Source organism: Anopheles nili, chromosome 3, assembly GCF_943737925.1.
Source record: "Anopheles nili chromosome 3, idAnoNiliSN_F5_01, whole genome shotgun sequence".
NCBI classification, from domain to species: domain Eukaryota; kingdom Metazoa; phylum Arthropoda; class Insecta; order Diptera; family Culicidae; genus Anopheles; species Anopheles nili.
In genome coordinates this window covers 33,706,923-33,728,969 of record NC_071292.1, presented here as the reverse complement: position 1 = coordinate 33,728,969, position 22,047 = coordinate 33,706,923, and the positions used below count along the sequence as shown (strand labels likewise).

Below are 22,047 nucleotides of genomic sequence, written 5' to 3'. Positions count from 1 at the left end.
CGATGGGGGGGTTTGTAGCAAGGCTTCGCGGCCACGGAAGCAGGACGACCGCGAAAAAGGACAATTCCTCCTCCCGGACACGGTCAGTGTGTTTGAGCGTGTGTGTGTGTGTCGGTGTCGTTTCATTCACATGAGACATTGTGTGAGGCGGTCGAATGCGGGCTTACCGCGATCGTACTACGAAAGCTGGAGGCTTCGTTTTTTTTTATTGCGAAAAACGACCCAAAAGACACGGCTTCTTCGGTGTAGCGAGCCAGCCATAAATCATGAGCCGCAGGGGGTGTCTTTTTCGCGAAAAAAGTGCTCATCGGAAGGGCTTGTATCGTAGTTCAACCAACGTGCAGAATATGTTCTTTTTTAGGGCATTTTGCGCCAAATGTTGTCACATACTTTTTCAAGCTTCTCTGCCTTCTGACTTGGTCCATCGGACACCTAACAAATTACCAAATTTCCTGGCGATTAACGAGTGCATACTAAGAACTTTGATTTGTGAAGCTACCTAAACGTTCTCGCGCTGTTTCTTTGTTTCTCATATCGCGCTGGTATGTTTTTTATGCCAATAAACTACCAAGTACCAATCAACCGGCGTAGCGCGATCCTTCGGAACTGATAAAAACATTCGTAGTACGAAGTACAGTACCAACGAAGCGTGAAAAGCTCTACAGCGCAAGCTTTTTGTCTTTGCTGGAAGCATTACATTCTCTCTCCCTCTCTCTCGTTCTTTCTCTTTTCTGGCTCCAGTTTATATCTCACTTTTACTCAAACCCGCACACCATGGCAAAGGCTCGAGTTTCCGAGTGCCGACCTCTGCAGAAGCCCACGAAGCCTACGAAAAAATATGTAGAACAGAGGGCTCGAGCAAAACTCGACCCAAATAGTAACAGCTCTGGCACTTAAAAGAGCATGAGAGAAAGAGAGAGAGAGAGATAACACGAGAGTGACAGAGAAATAGAGCCCTCGTAGAGAAAGAGAGATTGGCGACTTCGACTGAGCTATGCCAAAAGCTTCGGCATCCGTGCTTTAACCAAACCAACCTCCGAATTCGAAGGAAACTCGATCGAGCCTCAATTAAACTTCACGTTTTGACCGCTAAAGACCGCTGCTCCATATTTATTTGCTTTAGGCTTCCAAGTTCCCCACTGTACGCTTTCTTTCACTCACATACAACAGCGAAATCTGTCGCGCTTTTTCTCGCGCTGGCTCTTTCGTGACGCTTTTCCGTAGCAAATATGGGCCTCTCCAGGTTCTCTCCCGGGAAGAGCACGCCGATGGGACTCCCACACCGAAGCTTCACGACCGGGAGCAACATCGATATCGGGGATTCGGAAATGGTGCAGTCTAGCGCAATGTTGTCGATGATGCATGCTCAAAAGGACTCGCAGCTCAATGCCCTAAATAATGCCTAGGATGTTGTGCCTTCGTTTTTCTATGTTTTATGTTGTTTTTCTTTTTTAGCTACCGTAGAATTCGGTAGCGCCCCTGGGATAAGCCAATGAGCTAATCATTTCTTTCGTGATACTTTTTCCATACTGTAATAAGTAAACAAAACAACGTAGGCCATGAGTTTTCTTCTGTCATTAGCTGCGCTGGGAGAATCACGTGGTTCAGCAAACCGCTGTAGGTACAACTGCATAAATGCTCGTTTGTATCGGAAAGACGACAACAAACCATGCTCCTCGTGCAATAAAACCAAGGATATTCTCCAAGCCGTTGTTTTGTTTTACTTTTGGCCTAATAGATTCCTGAGACGCTAGAAAAAAGGACTCCTGAAATTAAACGCGTAGACAAATCGTTCCGATACGCAACCAGCTAGCATGAGGTAGGTTTGACGTGAACGGCGTGTTTTATTTAACACATCACATCCTGCCCAGCTGAATCCGGAACGCGGATAGGTGCAAAAAAACTCCCTAATGATAAACAGCTTCAGATGAAACAATACCCGATCGGGCCTTTTTTACTTCCTTCTGTGTTTATCAAAAAAAGAAACTAAAAAGAAGCCTCAGAAAAATCGCCTACGGCTGGGAAAAACCCGGAAGAAAATGGGCGAAAACACGTTCCCAAACCGAGATCCGCTTGCCGCTAGGTCAATCGACGATGGGGTGTCCTCGCGGGCGCCTGACCACGCTGACGGTGCACATTTGCAGCACACGAACACGATTAAGGTGTTCCCGGCGTGCTCGAACCGTGCGTCCCGGAATCGGAAGTACACGCGCGTGTCGGAGTGTGTGTGTGTGTGTGAGTGTACGAAAAGTTGACTGCCCCATTCCCGGTCGGTGTCTGTGCAGTCGTAAATCATCCTGCAAGGACTTACCGGAGGATCAACGCGCGACGTTGTTTCAGTCCCGTTGGCTTCTTGTTGGCGTCCTCTCAATCCACCCAGCTCGGCCATTTTGCCCCCACAGTGCGTTGGGCCAAAGACCACGTCCTTCGGGCGAACGTTAACCTTTTTCTTCTTAGCTTTCTCGCCACGCGCGAAACCCATTCCGTGCCGCGAGTACCACCCTGTCTTTCTCGCCCGGTTGTGGCGTCTTTTGTGGGCTGTTTTGTTTTCCCTCGAACTCGAACCGGAATCAGGCCACGTATTGGCAATTATTTTCGTGTTTGGCCACACTATGGTTGCCGCTGCTCACGGAATCCGACCCACACACACACACACACCGCGGTGTGGGATCGAGTGACGCCAAAGTTTGCATACCGGTGCCCTTTTACAAGCAAGCACCACAAATGCGCCGACCCGCTTTGCCGCTATGGGGTGTAATTTTCCGGCACGAGTTCACCCCACTCGTGAACGCTCAATCGCGCCCGGTACTGACCTCTCGAGAAGGCGCAATAATGATGGCACACGACCCCAACACACCGTCCAGTGGGTCACTCGGAAAAGGCATAGGCGCCTCTAATTGACCCCGATGTTGTGACCCCGCGTTGTTGAGATTTGGCTGTTTATTTACACCGAGCACTGGGAATGTGGCCAGGAAGAGGAGCTAAAAACCTTGTCAGGCGAGAGCGCTATTCTCCCATAACGGCAGCCTTTAAAGCGTCCTGGCGTAAACGGCACCGTCGACACGAAATCGTGTCTAAATCGCGCACCGAGCACGGGCAAACGTTTGTGGGCAGCACGTTTTACACGTGTAACAAAATGCACGAATGCCTTCGGTTTTATTGCTAAAATATTCAACCAATTCGGCGCTCGCATTTCAACCGAGGTTCGGGGTTTTGTTTTATGCACAACTGCCATACACTCGAGAGCGTCCGAGTCAAGCGTTGTCATGCTTTTGGGTGGGTGGCAAAATAAGGCTCTTGAAGGATTTAGAAGAAAAAAAAACAAATGCAATGACCGACAAAGTAGGCGAACAACAAACTCGGACGGGGTTTGATTATGCCGAGAAGAAAACCCTCACACGGCTGCAATAAGCTGTTCAAAGGAGGAAAAAAAAACGATTTGTTTGAATCGACGGCGCTTACGACGTCTTCTGGCAATGTTGGGAAACGATTTGTCACATTTACAGGTGAAGTAAAATAATAAACCACCATTATCGTTCAGCAGCTACGGCCGAGAAATAGTCTGCACATTTCCGTTCATCTATCATTGCCCGTTCGTTCGTGCTTTTTCCTTCAATATTCTCTCTCTCTCTCTCTCTCTCTCTCTCTCTCACTCACTCCTTCTTTCTCTTGTTGCCCTTCTTACTCGCATCAATTTCGAGACCACCTTCGCTATGCTTAGCACATACAATACATTAATAATGGCGACGGTTCCATAATCCAACGGGCGGTTGGTTTTCGGAAGCGATCGAATAAAACAAAAGTCCCACGCTCACACGATGCTGCTGTTGGAGCGTTGGCGTTGAGGATGTGAAAATTACGCGGCATCATGAGACCGAGTCCGAGCAGGATCTGGGGCCGGTTGCTTTCTAAGCTTCGTCGGTGGAAACACGTACAGTGACGAACGACGGCTGCAGCATGGTTAGGAAAATAAAATGGTTGCAGAGATCCCAACAGGATTCCTTCTAAGGTGCTTTTGAGGAATGGTTTTTAATCGACATGTGATATAAATATTCTCCATGAGCAGTCTGCTTCATTTCAAAAGCGAAAAGACACGCTGTTTATGCTTGCATTTGTCTATCATCAAGGAGAATAATTGAGAGCGATTTTGTTTGCGGATGGTTTATTCAACATTTAAATGTTTTGCTCTAAAATGATAACCTTGCATGTGCACAAATATTAACAGACTTACGTTTAGCACACCTAAACGCTAGTGCCCGGTCTCGCAAGCGCTAAGGACACCGAAAGGACGAGGTCGTAGTCAACCTTTCCACGTTATGTAAAACGCCTTGCTCAAACAATGCGAGATAATGGGACCTTCGACCGCACCGGTTTGTTTTTGATTGATGTTGCACTTTTGCAATCACTTACCGGATTCTAACGCACACGCCCGCCCAACAGCAAAACTTCTCGTTTGGCAAATGCATCGTAAAAAAAAAAAAAGATCCCTTCCATTTCTCCCCCAGGCGATGGCGTGCGTATCGTAAACCATTTGCGTCAATCGTGCACCGGAGGGTTGACCTCCATTGTGTGGATATTAATTTACGGTTCACCTGTCCCTCGGCTGGACCGTTATGCAAGCCAGGACGAACGGGTCACTCCGGGTCCCCGTGTTACCACGTTATGCCCTGTCAGCGTTACGCCATCTCGTGGCGCCCTCCCTTCGGGCGAACCTTTCTCTTTATCGCGCGCAATCCGTCTGCCGGATCGCCCTGAGGCCGGAGCGCTGGCATCGAAAAGGTCAATGAATAACCGAGGCGACCATTAGGCTCAGCACGACTGGTGTCGATTAAGGGGAGAAGAAAATGTTGCCGCCAGTCGAGCACACACACGCGGGTGGATGATGCCCGTTTTGGGGGTTTTCCCATTTTTTTTTTCCCCGGACGACACATCCGGGCTTTGGTTAGCTGCGCTGTCGAAGGAGGAAAAGGGGGGGGGGAGCGGGGGTGGAAGCACAAGAAAAAAAAAACCGGACGATGGCGCACCAATCCACCGGTCATCCTCCGTGGCCACGTTGCGTGTGTTTTCCCGGCGGTTCCGGCGAAGGAACGCTCGTTTCATTTCTTTTTTTCTTCTTCTTTTTCTTCTCTGGCCTACGGACTTATTCCCGAACGATAGGACTCGCGTTGCGTTGCGGTAATGGCGCTTCCGGTGTTTTTCCAATTTTTCTTATTCTTCGCTCCACGCCTAACTTCATCTATTACGTACAATTCGGTTCCGTTTGGGTGCCCGCGTGCGCTTCAGTGGAACTTTCTCTCTCTCTCTCCCTCTCTCTCTCTCTCTCTCTCTCTCTCCGGGAAGCACAACCACGGGCTGGTTGGCGGGGGCCGTTTCCTTCACGATCGTTTGGCAATGACGCAGACGAAACGCCACACGCAACCGGCCACGCAACACCACCGTGGCACGCCATCGAATCGAAGTCGGATGCGCCGAAAGGAACACGAGAAAAGGGAAGGGGAGGGAGGAGAGGGGGGGGGCATACGTTAATAGATAGTTGATTAACATTTTTTATTACACCAACGCGCGCGCCATCCCGCCAGCCCGAGTGGCCGGGGGCCACTAATGGTCTTTCGGCTGGAAAGTGCGATGCTTTAAGGAGTGCGCTTGAAGATCATCGATAAAAAGGCTAACGTCTAACGCTTGGTGAGCTCACTTATTGCAGTAGCGAGCGGTTGACTCTTTGGTGGACGGATAGCGGTGGCCTTTAAAATGACTTTCGAAAATTCAACACAAATTTTTGCAATTTTCTTGCCATTGCGACACAACAACAACAGAAAAAAAAATGGTGCATTTCTTTGCTTTCCCATAAACAAAATTTCCAGCAAAACGTCTTCGCTTCCTTCCGCCAGAAACCGCTGTTCCGCTGTTGAATAGAATTCCTTTCATTTTCATTATCGCACGCACACATACGCCCACACCTTTCCGACCCCGGTCAAGGACGATCGGCATGACCGTGGTGGTATCATCCATCACCGGTGCCATTCTGCACGCCTCGGACCCACCACACGGTAACCTGTTAGCGTGAGGGTCCTTTTTTATTTATCATCCACCCACACACACACACACACGAGTGCACGCGGGCGTTTAACGTCGGGTCCCAGAAGGGGGCCGGGATTTTGCCCCAGGAGTCGGCCGTTCCGTTGTCATCGTGTAAGCTCATAATCAATTTTCCCTCGTCAAGCGGGAAATGGGACGTACGACGTTGGTACGGCGGAAAGAGACGGGCGAAAGAAGACAACAACAACAACAACAACGACGAAAAAAAATAGCAGGATAAGACTTTCCTACCCAACTTGGCCACCCAAAAGGCCCGAAGGGGATGGTGCTTGAGCCCAACCGAGACCGAGTCTCCTGGCGGATGTCATGCATTCGATGTGATCCTAAACGGCAACGCCGAAACGATAGGCAAGATTAAGAATAGAATACAATCTCCAACGGACGTAACCACCACGGCCGGGCGCTTGTGCACTATCATCGTTTATTCCTATGTTTTATGCGCCCTTATGTGTGGCATGTCCCAAGGCATGCCGAATTTAATATATCTATATCGCCTAGGACGCCGGTCGGGCGGGATGGCTCGGGAGGATAATGTACGAAAATCACAGCATGATACAGGTAGCTTGTTGGACCATCGTTGCCGAAAGGGAATCGCAATTGAGCATTTATCTGAAGCAAACCCGCCAATCCGCTCAGAATCCCAGGTGGGCCCCAGTGTGGGTGCTGAATGTGCGCTTTCGCTCATTGAATTCGAAATTTTATTTATTCCATCTACCGCACCTTCGGACGTCTTGGATTAGGATGTGCGTTTATTTTTTTTGGTGTTTGAGTCTCTGGTCAGAGCGTGGGGGATAATATAAAGAGCGCATAGAATGAGATATCTTGCTGACAATTTTACGACACGATTAGTCTCCTTACCTGTGTCTCATTGTCTCTAGTGAACAGCAGCTTTCATCATGAGATTTTATATATCGGATGAGCTTTTTTCGTTGCATTACATGTCTATTGTATTTGTATTTGGCATAAGTGGAATAGAACTTTAAATTTATTGCTATTTAGTTAAGCAATCCAGGATAGGAATCTCATAGGTTTTTTTGTTTAAAATTTGGACTTGTTATTTTTTATATAGCAATCTATATATAAACGTTCTTAACACATTGGCTGCCGGCGACTGAAAAAAGATTTGACACTTTGAGTGCCACGTCTCCCAAAATTGGGTGATGGCAAATTATCCCAGGAGACCAGTATTTTCCGATGTTGCAAACATATCCGATTCTAGTTTCGCATAGTATACGGCAAAGTAGACCGTACTTTACTATTTTTGCCGGATTGAATGTTTTTATAGATGTTTTTTATGTTACATGGGTAAAATGTTACAAAATAATAACAGTTTTCAAACAGTTCCACCAGAAACGTAAACGTACGATATACTAATATCGGAATTTACTCTTCAAAAGTGATTATTGCAGAAATTATTACGTCAGTCTTGCGAAATGCTCAGAATGCCGCGTTTTCGCTGGCATTCAAGTGATAGATTCAGAATCCCGCGTTTTCGCGGAGCCGACTGTCAATGTGTTAAGGGTGACAGTTCGCGTAACGCTGTGCGAGAGAGATGGCACGCTGGAAAGCGACGGCGAATGCAAAATCAAAACAACCCAGTTGCCTGGCGAGTGCGTACAATCGCTGCTGCTCGAAGTGAACGGTTATAGCCAGTGTATTTCACTGAAAGGCATATGACGAAGAAAGAGATCCAACCCAAACAGATAGATAAATACGTATTTCTTTATGCATAACGGGATTATCACGATCGCATCAGTTAGCGATAACTCAAACAGTAACAATAACTGTAATGGAACTCTTAATTGTTTTCATAGCTTCGTTAGTCAAATGTACTACATACATCACTAATTGGATACACTAACTGGAACGACTACTAACCCTTGATGGAGGACAGATTGAGCAGGACTGTCATTAAAAAATCTTTCGGATTTCTTATTTCAACAGCTTTGAGTTCTCCTTTTTAAAAAAGGGTTAAATCCTCCAACGTTCCAATAAGGAAAATTTCTTTGTTTTCTACGCATCACCTGGATGATTGATTTGAGTTCAAAGCGTAATGTAAGCGTAATTAAATTACACTCCGCGTACTATGCGTAGCATTATATGTATGAGAGCGGAAACTCATTCGGCTTTTGGAAGGTCCCATGAAGTGCCGAATATGTTGTCGGATATTAAGACTAAGTACGAAGATACAAAAACGATAAGGCTCGCTAGAGAAACAGGGTATTAGTTCACGACGACACGACCATACGATTGTAGGGTTCAAACTCTCTGGGAGTTTTTCAGTGACGCTTTTTTTGTATTCAAGTATGATGTATAGAGGAAAAATGTAACCTAAAAGGTTGTTGAGCTGAAGGACAGACTGGACATGCTAACATTAGCGACATCCTTCGGACAGGATGCGATGAATAATGCATGCTTTTGGAAGCCATCTTCGAGATTCACCTGCAAGGTGTTCGACAATGAACGTCGGTTCAGAACCAGGCGCATATGAACATGGCATTTGTGGTGGGTGGATCATATGCTTCAATGCGAAGCTGCGGCGAGGAACCTAGCAAACTGTTGGGCTATTATTGCAAGGGATATGTCACCAAGTCATGCTTAATCAATTTCCAGGACACGGCAAAGTGTGCATTTGCGCTTAATGAAACACTAAATTTAAATTTGCAAGCAAAGTCATACACCAAATACAAACGTTAAGCAACTGATTGATGTGAAGTGATTCTACAGTTTGAGTGCTCTTGTAGCATGCCTGCAAAACACCCTACTCTAATGAAGACTGATACACTACTGAAGTACATTCAACCTGAACCATTTCGCACTGTTTCCCACACTCAAGTAAAGAATGCACAAAATAGATGATCAATGCACTAATGAAAAGTGGCACACTAACCGACTCAAGGAAAACAATATATCCGCATGAACAAGGTAGCCACCCGAACAGATAGCCGAGTAAGCGTTTTTTAGCGCAAAGCAATAAAGGGGTCATCGCGACCGCAACGGAATCGCCTTACAAAACATTTATGTTTATTATGATACAAAGTCAACCATGTTATTAAATAAGCTCCAAAACCCAAAACAATGTTTGAGTATAAATAAAGTCGATTTTGAGCTGGACGCGGGAGACACAGTCCGACAAGCAAACCAAACGCTTCGTGTTTCTATTCAAGAGCTTTGAGTGTCCCCCTACCCAAGGTAAGGCCTCAAAGTCTCCAACATTCCAGTATGTAGGAAAACTCTTCTAGATTTCCAAAGATCGCCTGGACGATCATATCCGTGAAAGCTCCACCGATTTTTAATATTACACTCTAAGACACGCTTTGTGCTCATCATACATTTCAAACAGCGTGCAATGTACAACAATAGCGGGGTAACGGGTCTTTTTTATATTTTCTAACAGGGCAAAATGGTGATGATATACAATTTTTTTTCAAAACCTCTAGGCTAAACATGCTGTTTTTAAAACTTACACTGTGACTTTGAGTGGACTCGCAACGCTGCTGTTGAGTTGAGATAATACGGTATAGTCTACATGTCTCCAAACGTTGTTGATTGTGGGACACGCAGTTTCCACAATATCATAATTAAGGAACAAGAGGAGTTTGATGAATTTGTGTTACTAGAATTTATATCTGTAGAAAAAAATTCTAACTAGAACGGCCCGGGTCAATACCGTACGACCATTACAAGTGCAACTTCTCATTGGGAGAAAATGTCCCATTCTATAATTTTTTTTAATTTTTTCGAACTTCGCAGTTTTTGTTTGTAGAACCATATTTTCCCCAGATAACTTGATGCTATTAACGTCAATGGGGATCAGAATTACCTGTCGGTCAATGTTCTGATGGACCCAGAACAGAAAAAGCACCTGTTTTTAGTATTTAGGCACCCGTACTGACTCAACAGGGGCTGCATTTTATTTGCATTGTTTCGGTACCGGAACCCCCCCTTTTCCAGGCTCACACAAGCATTCAAAAATATAATATAAAAACGCACTCCTGCAACCGGGCCCAATTAGACCTAGTATACATACAGACATTCAATTTCATTTATAAGATAACTTATTCCAACGCCATCAAGCTTTGCGCCTGGTTCACTTCGTCGGAATCGCGAAACCAGCTGGACTCGAGCAGGTTGTTGATCGTTGGCCGAAACATTGGGTCAACATTTAGTATGTCGTAGACGAGATCTTTCGCCGTTTGGCCAACCGAAGCCCACACGCTTTGGGATAAGCTGAAATCGCCACACATTATTTGTTCCTCACTTACGGAGCCATCTTCCTGGGCGAAGGGCAACAAACCGCTAAGCATCGTGTACAGAACCACTCCCAGGCTCCAGATATCGACCGCTTTCGTGTACCAACTGCGATATTGCCGCTCCAGAACTTCTGGTGCCACATAATGTGGCGTACCGCAGATCGTGCGCATAAAGACGTTCCTGTTCAGGAGTTTACTCGTACCGAAATCAGACACCTTCAGTAAGGGATACTCGCTGTTATCCTTCAGGAGGATATTATCGGGCTTCAAATCACGATGAATAATATCTGCAGCACATCATATTGGAAAAAAAAGTATTAGCCACACACCGAATCGGATGACCTAGTCAAGACTTACTTTGGCTGTGCAGGTACTTTATCGCGTGGCACAGCTGAAAGAAAAAGAACTTTGCCAACTCCTCTGGAAGGTAATCTGTGTCTAGGATGCGAGTCAACAAGTCGCCTCCCTGCATGTACTCCAGCACCATGTACACCGAGTCGGGTTTAAAGTACACATCGTACAATTTGATAACACACGGCTTACCGGAAAAGAAGAACATCTAGAGTTACTACGACAAAAAAAGGGTTACAAGACAAAGCCACCGCGGCATACTTACGTGCGAAATGTTTTTCAAAATATTCACTTCATTTGTTTCGTCCTGGTTGTGCTCCTGCCACAGCTTATTGACGATTTTCAAGGCAAATGCCTTACAAGACACACAGTGGTGCATAAAATACACCGTTCCAAACGCTCCTGTCCCAAGCAACTGACCGATACGATAGTTCTTGAGCAATTCCTCTTCCTTTACTTGTATCGGTACAACGTAATGAAATTCATGGTACACGAACGCGCGCGCACAGCTGCCAATTGTAATTACAGCCTCGTGCATTAGGATCATGCGTTCATTTTTACCTATTCTTTTACCACTAACGCAGGTTCCGTTCGAAGAATTGTTCTGTGGACGAAACGTGGAAAAGAATTGCTCTGCTAATTCTAACGAAATTGCTTGCTTTACTCTGTCGCTGATTAGCGCGGGCTGGAATCTGCGTTTACTTACAATAATGTACGTGGGACTAGAGAGATCGGTTAAGTTTTTCAGCAACGTAAAGTGGATCTTGGAGATACAACGCAGGGCATTGTTAGTGAGGTGGTTCACATTCAGCACTAAGTCGCACTCTACGCTACGCCCCACTCTAAATTCCGCACTGCAGAGATCTACAAAAAGAACGCACTTTTGCTGTTATGAAAGTAAACGATTTTAATTTACACATGAAAATTTACCTATTTTTCCTATTTTTACCCTTAAACCCACTAGCTGGCCGAAGCCTGGGAGCACATTTTCTTCGCCTGATGGTGTAAGTATTTCTGGCATATTTTCTAATGATTGTGTGATTGATTCGTTTTGATCCATTGGTATGTCCATTCTGGTTTCAAGCAGGTTGTCACAGGATATCCTTCCAAAAATGCTCAACTATAATGAACATCAAAACCTAACAATCGAAATAGTATAGAAAACCAACGGTTGCTTCTTTAACTATAATCGTTGGTTGCTTTTTCGTTAATAGCCAAGAGTCCTGAACTTCGTTGCTATAGATACACTACTTTGGAACTACATTTATATATTCGCATGAAAAGCATAATGTAACATATGATTTTTTTCTGGAGCCTATTGAAGAAAAAAAAAGCTATTTTTTATATTTAGATTGCATAACTAGAATGAAACATGTGGCTGTTGAAGAATTTTTGTCCTAATCGGATCGATGCTCTTCAATCGTACCGTACAGTAGTCAGAGTCAAACTCCTTACCGGCTAGGCAACTGAACCAGCCGGCTCATAGTTTATGTTTATGTTAATTGCCTTCATCAGATAGTTTACCTTCTTCTAGGTTGGAGCGAATATTTTTGTAATTATTGCACTTACAATAATTTATTTCATGATGTCAGCCAAAATATAATTTTTCAAAGAAGAATTTCAGTGAAAAATGCCCTTCGATAATTCTTTTGGGAGTCGTCTGCAGTAATACGCAAAATCAAACAGATCATGTTCAATATCATTCGAATTTATTATGGTTGCGTTTCGATATTTTGGATCTTTTGCGTTCCCCTTCATTGTGACGCGTCCTTCGATGCGACTGCAGGTTGGTGATGCAGGAAAACTTTTGATTGCAGTCCAAGCACTCGTAGCGCATAATGCCCGTGTGGGTGGTGCGATGCGTGAGCAAAGACTCACGATACGGAAACGCCTTTGAGCACACTTCGCAACGGAACGGCTTTTCACCCGTGTGCGCACGGTCGTGCACCTTCAGCTGGCCTTTGGTGCGGAACTTTTTCTCGCAGTAACCGCACTCGAACGGCAGTCGGTTCTCGTGCACCGTCTGGTGTATTTTGAGCGAGCTGAAGCTGGCGTAACGCTTCCCACAGGTATTACACGGATAAAGGGGCGAAGATCCGCAATCAGCCCGTTCGTGATCGAACAGCGCAGCTGTAGTTGGGAGTTTTCTACCACACCGAGAACATATGTACTGCCGCTTGCGAGCTTTCTGCTCGCTATTATGCACATACCGGCTATGACGCTGTAGGGTTTCGGGTTTGTTGAATTGTTTCTGGCATACATCACACACAAGCCGCTCACGATGCTCAGCCAGGGCGTGTTCGTGAGCGAGCTCACTTGTTTCAAAGTACATCACACAGCAGCAGCATTTAAACCGCAACCGTCCGTTGGGGCCATGCTTGGGCACGTGCTGTTTTAAGCGAGCTGCCGTCACATACGACTGATCACAGTACTTGCATCGATATTTGGCAGTTCCTTTGACGATTTTTTTAGCGTACTGCAGCTTTTCGCACACCTTGTCCTGCTGCAAGTTGTGTATTCGATCCAAATGGCGCGCCATCAAATACTCTGAGGTGTACCGCTGGGGACAGAGTTTGCATTGATAGCAGGAAGCTAACGCTTCGGAAGATTCTCGTAGAACACTAAAAATATTGTCATAACAAACAGAATAAAAGTTATACTTTTGGTAGAGTGATAGAGCCAGTACATCGAATACGCACGTGAGCTGTTTTTGTAGTGTTTCCTCGTCTCGTTTGATTGACCTTTTGAATAAACAATAGATATAAAAATAGCAATCAAAACTAATATATGTATTATTTTTTTCTAAAACTCACTCTTCGTCTTGTACTTCCCAGGAATCTTCTAAAGGTAATTCAACGTTTTTCGACATTTGAGAACGAATGCGTTTTGTGTGCTGACTGGCTTTTTTCAAATTGATATTTGTTTTTGATAAACAAGCAGATGTATCAATAGAGATGTGCTTTTTAGAAATGTCTTCAGAAACACTAACAACGTGCATAGGCTTGTTAATGTTGGTTGTAGAATCTTTCGTACTACCAGTTTTCATTCTCTCGCTGTCCTGTGTAATGCCTGTATTGCTGACTTCGCAATCATCGCTCTGATCACCGGAATGATCACATGGGGGCGTAAACGTGGATTCCAATTCCATATCATCTTCATTTTGTGCATCATACTCAATCGCATTGTTGGAAACAGCATCGAATTCATTATCAAATGTTATCATATAAATGTACGAATTGCTATCATCTGCTTGTTTCGCACATGCCACAACCTTCAGTGCGTTATCCTCTGGGAAGCAATTGTCCACCGATGACTAAATTAAAGGAGAGCATCAAAATAAACTAAACTGATTTCAAATGACACGTGAAAAGATGAAACTAATCATGCTTGCCTGCACATCTGTCTCGTCAATGATTGTGACATACTCGTGTTGGTCCTCATCGCCAATCATATCGCTTTCATCAAACTCTTCTATCCTTGCGTCTTCTAACATACTTATCTCACCAACTACAGCCATTACATTCGCATCGCCACATTTATCCAACGATTGCACGATTGTAGAATCATGCACAGATTCTTCTGCGTTAAGCGTTTCTACAAAGAAATCATTAGAGTCGTGTCGTTCTGCGCTTATTTTGAATGCTTTCGAAAAGTCCTTTGACTCATCAATTTTGGATTCTGAAACTGGTGCCGCGATCGAAATTGGTACATTATTTATTTGTTTGGTATGCGTTTGTTTTGGTACTTTGCTTCGATCAGTTAAATTAGGCATAGCTGTAACAAGAATGCGTAAAATAAGAGGTCAATTTAAAAAATAATGCCAAACTTTCGTTCAAAGCGCCAATCAATCATGTATGCTCACTTTTCTTATTGGGCCTTGGTACAACTCGCTGAATGGGTGCGCCATCTACCAGGCCACATTTATTTCCACGCACCTTACGATGCTTTAGTAGATTAGTGATGCAAGAAAACCGTGCATCGCAGCAGGAGCAAACGAATGGTTTAATGCGCGAATGCAATGTAGAATGCGTAATGAGACTCTCTCTGTACGCGAATGCTTTATCGCATTGCTGAAAAAGTCGTTGTGTGTGATAAAAAAAATCAAATCAACATATAATATTCGAAAATTTACATACATCACACTGGTAAGGCTTTTCTCCGGTATGTGCGCGCCTGTGGATTTTTAGTTGGCCCCTAGTTTTAAAACTCGCACCACAGAAATCACACAATTCATTCTTTGCTTTAGAGTGCCGAATCCGATGGGCTTTGAGAGTTATTGGTGTTGCGTAAAACCGATTACAGATATCACATTGAAAACGTTTACTCGTCGTACGCTTTGGTTCTACATGTTCTCTGTAAAATTGCAATAAAAATTAGAATTTATCTTCGCTTTTTTCGTAGTATATATATTGTCTTACGCAGCTGGAAATTGTGTTCCACACTTGGCGCATGTCTTGTAAGATTGAGAATCAGCAAATCCTGTTTGGTCAAGAAGTACTTGTGGAACTGTTGGCCGATTATGGCAAGAATGACATCGATCCGTATGCGAATTACTAGCTTCAGACATTGTTTGCTAGAATTTCAGAAGATTGGGAACATTTAAAATAGATGTATTTTTTTTTTCAAGGGACTTTGATCTTGACAAATTCATTCTCCGAGTTCACAAATTAATTCACCGATTCTCCGAGTGAAATAGATGTAATTTAAAGTGCATTCCATGCATTACTCACTGAAATATGATTGATGTTGAGACGCACAAACGAGTCCTACAATATTCTAACAAAAGTTCAATGTGTTTAACACGCAATGTTTGATGACAATGCTATTTGGTTCTCCTATAATTTGAAATGGAATTCAACTACCATATTTGAGCGATCGTTTAAAATTTAAATTATGTTTATGTTCTTTTCACGATCAGAAATATTTTACATTGTAATTATATGGTAAACAAAACAAACATTAGCCGCTGACAGCGAACATGAAACAAATCCAGTGAAAATAGTATTGCTTATAGAAGTGAACAAAATAATACCGTGTCTCTTACGAAAATATACATAATAAAAAAAATAACTAGAATTTTGTTTATAAAATCAAAGGATGTTTTGTCAACGATATGAACATAAATTTAAAAAATTAGGCAAATAATCAATTGCGATAGTAAACATATAAACATACTCCGAACACGGTACAGCTCAATCATTTGAATTGTTGCAACTTTTGCACCAGGACAGACACCTGCCTCGTGCATGACACGTAAACTTACGTCTGTCAAATAGGGAAGATCTTTTAAAAATTGGCCTTCTTGCGACCACAAATTGTGGTCTTTTGGCTAAGCAATTCGTTAAATTCTCACCATAAATTGCATCCATCATGGTTCTTTTATCTAACGAACAAGTAAGTTAATAGCTGTTTATCACTTGATTTTCGCATTGGCTTCTGACAGGCTTCAAATGACCCTTTCTATTCCCAGTTTCTTACGCAGCTTACCTTGTTAGCTCAATCGGCCCGCAAAGATTCATCGTTTACCGTAACAATTAAACGATGTAAGTTCAGCAATAAAACGCTTTATAACCATCAAATGTGGAAGTCTCATAACGATTTTTTTTTACTTTCTCCCATTTTTAGACGATGGACATGACCGGCCAAAGCCACGTGAAGGAAAACCACCCCTACCCAAACCTGCTGAGTATAGTTGTTTGATCCGAGCGCGATCACGATCAAAGAAGCTAGCGACGGTGGTGAAGCGAGACGAAGTGGCCAAATTCATGGAATCGTATTCAAAAGTGTTAAAATCGAGCATGGATGGTTTGAAAAAGGTTAAGAAGGTTAAAAACAAAGCAAAGGCGGCCCAAGGATAGTGCGAAACATTGATATCGGAGAAGAACGAAGTGTTTCAAAGTGTTCTAGTTATCCATGGATGGTGCAATTTAGCACACTGAAATCATAAGTGCATTTTCTTTATTCGTTTTTATCGAACTGTTTTACCTTCGTACCGGTTGTCCAATAGCCTTTGTTTTGCTTTTCATAACTGGCTGCCGCCCGAGAACGCAAAAGCATATGTGTTCCCAGACTCTAGGACCCATTTCCGGTAAATCTGCGAACGTGCGGTTGGAAACGACTTTGTAATTTTGCTATAGAATTAAGCGTGATGAATTTAATATAAAAGCGAGGGTGAATTTAATTTTGCTGTTGAAAATTGTGCTACATGGCCTTAGATTTCGTTTTCCTGCGACTTTGCTCGCTCGAGACGTTTGAGTTCGTTGAGTTTTTCTGCAATCTGCAGCTGGATAGTGGCTCGATGCTTTTTTCCCTCACCCAGAGCCTCCATTTCTTCTAGCCACTGGACGCGTTCGTTGATTTCCTCCAGAACTGAAACCACATAGCGTTGCAGTAATTAATGAAAAATCGAAAAAGAAGCATACCGAAGAAAACGTCCCGAGATACGTACGTTCACTTGCACGATCGGGAGGAACGAAGTCCATGCATCCATCACTTTTACTTCGAAGCACCCGTCGTCGGCGACCATCATCAGGAAACACTTTCACGCCACTCATTTGTTCTTGCAGTTTTAGTTTCACTTTCTCGATCGGTTCCTTCGGTTTGTGAGGCACGTACTTCTCCACGTCAAACGCACCACTCTGAATGATGGTATTCAGCGATCGTTTTTTAATATTCTTCCGCGGAATAGCGACGGGCAAAAAATTGCTGTACTCCTGTTCAAATTTAGGCTCCTTTGGAATCGGTAAGGGTTCTCCATTTCGAAGATGGTAGTTAATTTTATTTCTTTGAAGTATCGTCAATTTGGCCTCTTCCATTAACACTAAATTACGACAAAAGAGGGAGAATACTAGACTAATTCCACTACGCTATTGTGTTCCTTTTTTAAAGCTCACCTTTAATAAGCTCCTGAGTTTCCTTGGTATAGCGTGCACGGGGCGTATGAAAGAGCCCACCCTGGGACACTCTTGTGCTGGGCCAATCCATGTCTATGGATGTGGATGCGTTCCAGTTACCGTTCTGTGATGTAATGCAACTGTGTACCCGTTTCGTGCCGAATTGGGAGCAAGGCAAGAATTTTCTTCTTCCAAGGATAAGTTCACTGATGTTTGATTGATCCGCGCTAGTTGAGGTGAACAAAAAAATGAATGCAATTGCACAAACTTGTCCCTATCGTTCGATGGTGAAGTAGGAGTACAGTAATGCTGGTTTGCTGTTTCGTATTCCTCGCAGCCGAAACGAGATGGAGTAACGTACTGCACGCAATTGTCGGGCTAAGGGCTGTAAGCAATAACAGTTTATGGCTAGCCGACGACGGCTTCCAAAAAACCGGCGCTATATGCAAACGTTTCCCATGGCAACGGTGCGTTGCTTGCTATGTTTTGTGACATGGTCCTAAGCACAGGACGAGGAATAGAGGTGCGAAGGTGTGCTATGTACGCACACAAACGAACGAAACAATCCGTGTATATATACACATTTTCACCAGAAGTGAAAAGCTCAGGATGCGTACCAGATAGCAGTATCCTTGCAGTTGAAAACCGTTTCTACAGCGCAAACGACTTATATATTACTACTACGACAGTTTATTTCTACACCACTTTTGGACCTCTCTCATTAATTTTTGAACGAAGCTGCTCTTCCTTGTCTGAATATTCTTCTTGCAGCTTTTGTTCCGCTCGGATGTCTAGAATCGTTCGGACCTCGTGCTTAACCTTCTTTATTTCCGCCATATTTTTAGCGGATATTGGTATAACTGTATCGATGGAAAGTAGCTTTTGGGGAACCAAATCATCTGGACACAACTTAAGACCATCTACGGAGAGAATGCGTTTGAAATAATTACAAATTGCAGTTGATTGAATAACGACGGCATTATAACTTGCCTTCTAACGAGTGGAAGTAATTTTCATATTTACAAATCTCGTCTATTGCGCCTTCCTTGTCCATTTTGTTGATTATGAGAGCACACGGCTTATCAAGCAATGTCCTATCGTACAGCTCGAGCTCTCGGTTCAGCGCGTAAATTGTTTCCAAACAGTTACGCTTCCGGTGCTGCTGGCTGAGCTGAAACCCGAACACATCCACGATGATCAGCAAAAGGCTGGTCCGCTCTACGTGTTTCAGGAATTTGTGACCCATTCCGAAATTTGCATGTGCTCCCTCGATAAGCCCAGGCAGATCCGCTATCGTTATTTGGCGGTAATCTTCATACTCAATCGTGGCAATTTGGGGTCGAATAGTGGTAACTGAAAAAGAAAAAAATACAGAAAAAAAATCGTAATCTACAGATATAGTTTGCTCTAATATGCTTACGCACAAGGGTATGAGGCAATTTTCGGAGATGCATTCGAGATGGCTTTCACCAGAGTACTCTTGCCAGCATTCGGAAACCCCACTAGTCCAACGTCCGCAATTAGCTTTAAGTCGAGTGTGAGTGTGCGTTGCTGTCCGGGCTTTCCGAGGAAAGAGTTTCCAGAGCAGCCTCCGCTTCCTCCACCAGCAGCAAGGAAGGTTTTCCCATCTTTGTCTAGTTCCGATATCACTCCTCCTGTTTCCTGATCCAGCACGCGAATGCCAACCGGCACTTCCACCTTCTGATCCGTGCCTCTTCGCCCGATAAGTCTAACCTTTGAACTTTCCTCCCCATTTCCGCCTACTATCCGTTTGTTGGGATGCTTTGAAACTATATCACGCAACGATTTGCCTTCTTTGGCAACGAAAAACACCGCACCTCCTTGACCCCCGGCTCCACCGTATTTGGGAAATCCATTTCCACCGTGGCCTCCTTTCGTTGTCAACCGAAGCGTGTCTAGAAAACGACTTCGAAGGTGGCTACGAAATGACTGCATAAAAATAAGGGTTAAACGATATACTACGCGAAATACTAATGAAATAATCGAAGCTTTACCTTTTTGACGGATTTAAGAAGGAAGTTTTGAATAAAAACCATTTTTAAATATATTGCATCCTTAGGACCGGCTTTAGGTTGTTTTGATCGAGTACTTTGTTTACATTTGCCATTCGGTTTGTGTTTGACGTTTGCGCCGGGAGCAAACTGAGCTGGTTTCACGCACAGCACCAACTGTCAACATTGTTTTCATTCGTTTTTTTTGTGAGGCTCTAGCGGTCGATGCAAAAAATTTTCGGTTGCCCGTGAATCTTAAGCACAGTAAGTAATTACCCTGGCCTATGTCCAATCTACAGCGTGTTATGATGAAATCCAGACTGCCGCCGATGTGTCCGAATCCGAGGTTTCCCAAACCGAGGTAAGTTCAGTTTTGGTGTTTTCCAAGCTACCTTCTTATGGTATTGGGCATTTTCACGACCCCATTTTCCGGCCGACGACCCTGTTGCGTGCCATTTCCCGATCGTGGGTTTGGTGCGCTGCTACATCAGTGACCGAGGTTTTCGCCGTCAGACGGACTACAATCCATTGATGTGGGATGGATTTTTTGCAGAAAAAAAAGACATCGACACAAACCAGGGTAAATTCCGAGTGTATCTGTCCGCTCCATCAGAACCCGATGCACCACTGCTTGTGCTTCTTCATGGTGGTGGATTTTCAGCGCTCTCCTGGGCTCATTTCAGTGTAAGTACAGTGTTACAAATGCATGATCAAAATCGCCAGTGCAATATTATCTTCTGATTGCAGAGCGAGGTAACTAAGCTGATTCATTGTCAGTGTCTGGCATTCGACATCCGTGGCCACGGGGATACGTACACAGAAGAAGAAGATGACCTATCAGCGGAACGACTAGCGACGTATGTTTCTGGCATTTAGAGGCTTCTTTCGTCTGATAAGAAAGTAAAAAAAAACTTGTTCGTCCTATCTTTCCATTGATTACGATCACGCAGAGATGTTGGGGATGTAATCCAAGCACTGTACGGTGAGTTCGCGCCTCCAATCATACTGATGGGACACTCGATGGGAGGTGCTATATGTGTCCACACGGCCATCATGCAAGTTCTACCCACGCTGATCGGAGTCGTTGTAATCGATGTCGTTGAAGGCACGGCACTGGAAGCCCTGGCAAGCATGCAAAGCTTTTTACGCTCACGTCCGAGCACATTCAAAAGCATACAGCACGCCATCGAATGGTGCGTTCGTAGCGGGCAGGTACGGAACGTTGAATCTGCTCGTATTTCTATGCCCGGTCAGATCATAAAGTAAGTAGTCGGATGCGCTGTTGAAGCGAGCGGGTGTTTGATCGTTCTATCTTGTTTTTTTTTCTTCAGTATGGAAACTAAAAAATTGGCTACCAATGAATTACCCCTTACACCGGAAGACACTTCGAAGGAAAAGCTTGAATTTAAACACCCGAATGCGATTGCTGAAGACGCTGAAGCGACCAGCTCCTGCACCAACGACGACGAAGCTAAGCTTTCACAGGCCGCCGCTCAAGTGAACCTACGAAAGTACGCCTGGCGCATCGACTTATCGAAGTCGGAAAAGTACTGGCAAGGCTGGTTCTCGGGGCTGAGTCAGAAGTTCCTCGACATTCATGTACCGAAACTACTGCTTCTGGCGGGCATTGATAATCTCGATCGCGCACTAACCGTCGGTCAGATGCAGGGAAAGTTCCAGCTGCAAGTGCTCGCTCGCTGCGGTCACGCGGTACATGAAGATCGCCCACACGAGGTGGCGGAAGTATTAGCCACGTACTTGATAAGAAATAAGTTTGCACAACCAACGGCCGACGGGCAGTTCTTGAAGCACATGCCGGCGTGCTGAATGCGCGGTGTCGAGTGTGGAGCTGTGTAATTTTCAATTAAAATAAAAGCAAAATTTCCTATTTATGATTTTTAACTCAATTTGTATTTAATGCTTCCTTTCGATTCATTTCCCATATTTGCATTCCATGTCCATGCAACGTTCCTGCTTTCATTTAACATCGATTGCGATTTCTTCCACATGAGCAAGTGATTGATTGATTTCATCGATTACCAGTACAATTTGATTATCACAAGTCCTCTGGTCCATGGATGATCTCACCATTTGTTGTTGTGGTTCAATACCTATTCGTCCAACAATGTAGGTAAATCCGGGGAACGACGAAGCTTCTAAGCATGCTACTAAGGCAAGCTTCAAAGAAACTATCGATCAATTTAATGTGAGGTGACAAAGCAACGATACGATCACCGCTTTGTAAATTATCAACCTAATGTTTAGCACATTATAACTCTCGCAAAGGTACGTTACGATTAGCTCCAACTCCTGAATGAATGATTGCGTACCGGCCGACCAAAGATCACGGTGTTAATCAGCAAATGGCAAGGAATTTACGCTACTCCGTTTAGAAGATAATCACCCACCTATACACGTTCGCTCCCCCAGAGCGGTTAATTT

At 44.2% G+C, this 22,047-nt stretch overlaps 6 protein-coding genes across 6 annotated transcripts; 2 read left to right on the top strand and 4 right to left on the bottom strand.

The window, feature by feature from the left end:
• Positions 1-10,154: 10,154 nt before the first annotated feature.
• Positions 10,155-11,721, bottom strand: LOC128724109 (ovarian-specific serine/threonine-protein kinase Lok-like). Its single transcript, XM_053817874.1, has 5 exons — positions 11,631-11,721; positions 11,407-11,564; positions 10,966-11,304; positions 10,707-10,887; positions 10,155-10,636 (listed from the first exon to the last, which is right to left on the bottom strand). Exons 1-5 carry the CDS (start codon positions 11,719-11,721, stop codon positions 10,155-10,157), a joined length of 1,251 nt encoding a protein of 416 aa, XP_053673849.1.
• Positions 11,722-12,399: 678 nt separating this feature from the next.
• LOC128724108 (zinc finger protein 845-like) lies at positions 12,400-15,267 on the bottom strand. The gene is made up of 8 exons (XM_053817873.1): positions 15,255-15,267; positions 15,119-15,179; positions 14,837-15,053; positions 14,563-14,770; positions 14,446-14,474; positions 14,221-14,294; positions 13,400-13,441; positions 12,400-13,321 (listed from the first exon to the last, which is right to left on the bottom strand). Exons 1-8 carry the CDS (start codon positions 15,265-15,267, stop codon positions 12,400-12,402), a joined length of 1,566 nt encoding a protein of 521 aa, XP_053673848.1.
• Positions 15,268-15,978: 711 nt separating this feature from the next.
• On the top strand, positions 15,979-16,875 carry LOC128725184 (signal recognition particle 14 kDa protein). The gene is made up of 3 exons (XM_053818907.1): positions 15,979-16,094; positions 16,171-16,243; positions 16,326-16,875. Exons 1-3 carry the CDS (start codon positions 16,071-16,073, stop codon positions 16,556-16,558), a joined length of 330 nt encoding a protein of 109 aa, XP_053674882.1. The 5' UTR covers positions 15,979-16,070; the 3' UTR covers positions 16,559-16,875.
• Positions 16,876-16,911: 36 nt separating this feature from the next.
• Positions 16,912-17,687, bottom strand: LOC128726784 (UPF0193 protein EVG1 homolog). Its single transcript, XM_053820612.1, has 3 exons — positions 17,594-17,687; positions 17,149-17,520; positions 16,912-17,069 (listed from the first exon to the last, which is right to left on the bottom strand). Exons 1-3 carry the CDS (start codon positions 17,682-17,684, stop codon positions 16,912-16,914), a joined length of 621 nt encoding a protein of 206 aa, XP_053676587.1. The 5' UTR covers positions 17,685-17,687.
• Positions 17,688-18,289: 602 nt separating this feature from the next.
• LOC128725867 (GTP-binding protein 10 homolog) lies at positions 18,290-19,650 on the bottom strand. Its single transcript, XM_053819636.1, has 4 exons — positions 19,609-19,650; positions 19,018-19,543; positions 18,584-18,946; positions 18,290-18,513 (listed from the first exon to the last, which is right to left on the bottom strand). The coding sequence occupies exons 1-4, from the start codon at positions 19,648-19,650 to the stop codon at positions 18,290-18,292; spliced, it is 1,155 nt and encodes a 384-aa protein (XP_053675611.1).
• A 184-nt stretch (positions 19,651-19,834) lies between these two features.
• On the top strand, positions 19,835-21,474 carry LOC128725447 (protein phosphatase methylesterase 1). The gene is made up of 5 exons (XM_053819189.1): positions 19,835-19,966; positions 20,097-20,289; positions 20,353-20,462; positions 20,556-20,867; positions 20,937-21,474. Exons 1-5 carry the CDS (start codon positions 19,890-19,892, stop codon positions 21,430-21,432), a joined length of 1,188 nt encoding a protein of 395 aa, XP_053675164.1. The 5' UTR covers positions 19,835-19,889; the 3' UTR covers positions 21,433-21,474.
• Positions 21,475-22,047: the final 573 nt, after the last annotated feature.